This window comes from Oryzias melastigma, linkage group LG11, assembly GCF_002922805.2.
Source record: "Oryzias melastigma strain HK-1 linkage group LG11, ASM292280v2, whole genome shotgun sequence".
Classification (NCBI taxonomy): Eukaryota; Metazoa; Chordata; class Actinopteri; order Beloniformes; family Adrianichthyidae; genus Oryzias; species Oryzias melastigma.
Genome location: NC_050522.1, coordinates 16837960 through 16842003, shown reverse-complemented (window position 1 = coordinate 16842003; position 4044 = coordinate 16837960). Strand labels below are relative to the sequence as shown.

The following is a 4044-nucleotide window of genomic DNA, read 5'->3' as shown; positions in this document are numbered from 1 at the left end:
CCTCATAGAAAAAGTGGTATTTTCTTGACAAAGTTGCATAAATACTAGCTTTAAATTAAAGCTGTCTATATATTTCATTATTAGTCACTAAAGTAAGTAATTTTTAAAATTGTGTTACACTTTAAAAATCTAATTTTATTTTAAATATATTTAATCTTTTTCATTTGTTTTCCTCAAACGTACCGCCACAAATCGGAGCATTTCATTTACCAAAGGACTACTACTTCGTGTGTTGTATAAATATAGCGTCGCATTACTGCCATCTACTGGTCAAAGTGTATATTACAAACTTTAATCGACAACAAAGTCACATTTATTTTTGAGCAAATGTACAAATATAAAAAAAGATTACATATATGTAAGGTTAATATATTCTAAGTTACTATTTGATTTGTCAGTTAATTAAAAAAATGTTAAACAGTTAACAATGATGACTAATATAGGAAAATTAAAAAAGAAATGCTACTGTGATCTAAATAAGTGGAAAAGGCTTTCATATTTAACAATCATGTTTATTTAAGTTAATATTCAACATCAGAAACAACTTAATTTATAAATGCATATATGTTTAAAAAACCTGACACGTATGTTCTTTTTTTAAGCCTCTGCTTTCATGTTAAGACAGTGTTTGGGAAATTAGTTGACCATAACTTAACTGTTTCTTAGAGGAGGCTCATGGGATTTGAAGTATTTTGAGAAATCTTGTTGTGTGACCAAAAAGACCTCATATGCAGAGCCAGTATGCTATAAGATTGACAAAACTTTCTAACCACATAGGGATGGTGGGGACAAAAACAGCATAACTATTAGGAATTTGGAGGAATATTAATTGTTTTTGTCTATTTTGAGGAGTATACTTTAAAAGCTGTTTACCTTATCATATTTTGAGTCATATTTTCATTATAATCTCTTCTGTATGACTTTTGTCATACTTTGTTAACACATTGGACCAAAATTCACACAAAAACCCAAAATTTAGTAGGACGTTTTTTATTTTTACTGTGAAAATGTCAACAAATTTAACACACCTTTTTTTCAACATTTAATAAGTGTTTAGGCTTGTTCAAATGTTACTAAAGCAATACAATTATACACAACTTGCAACTTTCAGAGTCTTCAAAAATAACTATATTCACATTTGGATTCTACGCATAGAATTTGTGTCATTCCAAAGAGTTTCTTTTCAGACTTAACAGTTTCAAACTGCGTCCTTCCTGGTTTTGTCCGCCCAAAGGCTGTTGGAGTTCTTGTTAGCATCTGTGACGATAAGCACAACCCTTCTGCTCTGAGGAACTCCTGTTTTGTCTGCAAAGCTGACGAACTATCCCCATCATGAAGCCAAAACTGCAGCTGCTTAGCTCTGAGTCTGCTCATCTCAAACCATCACCCACCCCAGCACACTAAATCTTTCTAATATCTCCACTCGTTAAACTTCTCACCCTCCCGCCTTGCTTGCCCATTAAAATCTGCCTTGACTTTGCACTCTCTTTTTACCAAGACGTTTGAGAATCTGACTTCACTTTGGAGGCTAAAAAGGCCCAAATATGACCCGAATCCTCCAAAAGGTCTGTTACCTTCCAAGCCCTATTTCTTGTTAAGGAAGACAATGGACAACTCCTATGACGGATTTATGGGAGGTCTTCAAGGGACACTTCATGTTCTTCTCCCTCAAAGACTCCAGATTCCTTTGGAATGTGAGGTTTATGACTTTACGACCTCTGCATCCTCGGGAGGGCACAGAAACTGAGATTTTGTTTTCAAATTATCTTTCTTCAAAAATTAACATCTTTTCTTTTGTTTTTGTTATGTTGAATGTGATTAAATTGTCATGAAAATGACTTAACTTTATTCACAGACGTCAACTGGATTTTATTTCCACTTTATCACAAAAGTGTTTCATGATTGTTTTTGTTTTCACATCACCTCTGATTTTGCCATGAAAAACATTTTGGTGTCACATCATGAATGCTCAGAACATTTAAGAGAAGTTACTTAGAATCCAGCTTTTATTTGTCTTAAAAAGTTTAATAGTTTTGATAGAAATATAAAGCTGTATCAACCGAAATGACTTAAAAATGCTTTTTTCCCCCTTTTTTTACCTGGTGTTTCTGTCTTCAGGTGGTGTTTCTTCAGAATCACGATGGAGCCAGGTGGGGATCCTAACGCCACATTTCAACACCGGTCAGGGCTGACCGTGACTCCTCCATGAACGTGTTTGATGCTTTCTCTTATAGACGCTTCGAGCCAAAGCCAGCTGTTTGATTCCCTCAAGGACTATCTGAACAACAAAAACAGATTACAGCCCATCATCGGTCGGTAGCGGCAGAATCCCCGCTCACTTTTGCCCGATTCTTGACTGTCCTTTTGTGCTCTTGCAGGCCTGAGCTGCGTCGTCGAAGTCGTGAACGTGGAAACGCAGAACAAATCGGCTTTGTATTTTTGTCACGTGTGCGTGTGCCGGCTCAACAAGGCCGACATGCGGAACCACATACTGGGAAGTCTCCACAGATACAACTACATCGTAAGTGCCGCCAGCGAGTCATGTCGGCGTGTGGCGTGGACCGCCGTTTTAACGGATGACCCTTTGCCTTGCAGAAAGCCTCTCAGCCTCATTTAGTGTCTCAGTGGCAGGAGAACTCTGACCTGTCCAAGCAGGCCTGGCCTTTGATGGCGCTCGCCAAGACGCTGGAGAACAGAGAGGGACCCGGCCACGTTCAGGTACGTTCACCATGTGCCGAGCTTCTACACCAGATCCTCTCAACGTATGGTCACATTTGCATTTTTATGTGAAGTTGTTAGAAGTTGAAGATGCTGTACATCAGAGGATAGCAACTTGGAGTGAAAGCTACGGTTAGTGAATATTTTCCTATCATCCTTAAATCTGATTGTAAGAAGTGAGTTGGAACAGAATTAAATGTGAAAATGTACTGTTATTATTTATTTTTTAAAGTGTCTCTCTCTTTTCTAAAATAATATGCAACAAAACAAATGCAGGAGTAAAATCAGTGTAAGATATAGTTGGACAAGAGTTTATTAGAAATTTTCGTCAGAGTTGTGGGCGGGGCTGTTTCTTCAAAGCAACCCCGCCCCCCTTTCCCTCCCCAGAGATGAGAACTTTATATTTTCTACATCACAAATAAGCTCATTTTTCTAACTGCATTTTTTTGTCTGCTCCCGATTCACAATAATATTAGTAGAGATTCTTAGAAATTACATTTTAGTTTTTATCATAAATGTCCTCCATCTTCAGAAAAAGGCCACAAGAACATGTTCAAAATTTTCATCGGAGTGGGTCTTTAAGTACTAATACCCGGCGCCATTTTTTTTTCTTTTACTTTAAAAGATTAAAAATGGGGAATAATAATAAATTTTACAAAATAAAAGTTCAATTTAATATGTTGTTTCCCCAGATAATCTATTGGACTTTCATGTGTTTATTTAAATCTCCTTTTGTGTTCTTTGTTCTTGAGTATTTGTCTTTGTTTTCCAACGTTGCAGCTTTAACTCTGATAAACACCTTGAAACGCGAACAGGGTGGATCCGGCAGCTCTCCAAAAGCTGCTGTCGAGTCCCAAAGGATTGTGTTGTTTCCGAACAACCACCAGAAAACTCCAGAGTTCTCTCACCAGCCGGATCCTGAATCTGGCGAGATCTCGCCAAACACCGGCGAATATCGTCCAGAGCCTGAGATGCAGAGCTACTCTCAAAGTTACCTGGAGGGCACAGAAATACCCGACTCTCTGGAGTGTGAAAGCAGCTTTCTGGACGACTATGCAGGATCCGAGCCTCTTATCGGTGAGCAAAAACCTTGATTCAAGGAGGACAAAAACAGTAGATGTAATTTAAACGACGAGTCATTTGGTTGAATTTGCTCCAACCCCCAAATAATCCTTGTTTCTACTCAGACAATCCTGGTTTTGGTGTATTTTTGTCAAATTTGTTGCATTTCTGTTTTTTTGTGTGTGTGTAGTTTAAATATTCATAAATTTGAAGTTAAAAACTAAAACCCTTAAGACACATTTGTTTTATTTCTGTCATAGTGTC

The 4044-nt window shown here is 37.5% G+C and overlaps 1 protein-coding gene across 1 annotated transcript in view; it reads left to right on the top strand.

The window, feature by feature from the left end:
- Positions 1 to 4044, top strand: part of si:ch211-199g17.2 — a 7522-nt gene that overhangs the window by 449 nt on the left and 3029 nt on the right. The window contains exons 2-7 of the mRNA XM_024299564.2: positions 2119 to 2150; positions 2235 to 2312; positions 2379 to 2521; positions 2596 to 2718; positions 2793 to 2850; positions 3499 to 3795. Of these exons, the coding sequence (XP_024155332.1) occupies positions 2141 to 2150; positions 2235 to 2312; positions 2379 to 2521; positions 2596 to 2718; positions 2793 to 2850; positions 3499 to 3795 (709 nt within the window). The 5' untranslated portion in view covers positions 2119 to 2140. The remainder of the gene's footprint in view (positions 1 to 2118; positions 2151 to 2234; positions 2313 to 2378; positions 2522 to 2595; positions 2719 to 2792; positions 2851 to 3498; positions 3796 to 4044) is intronic.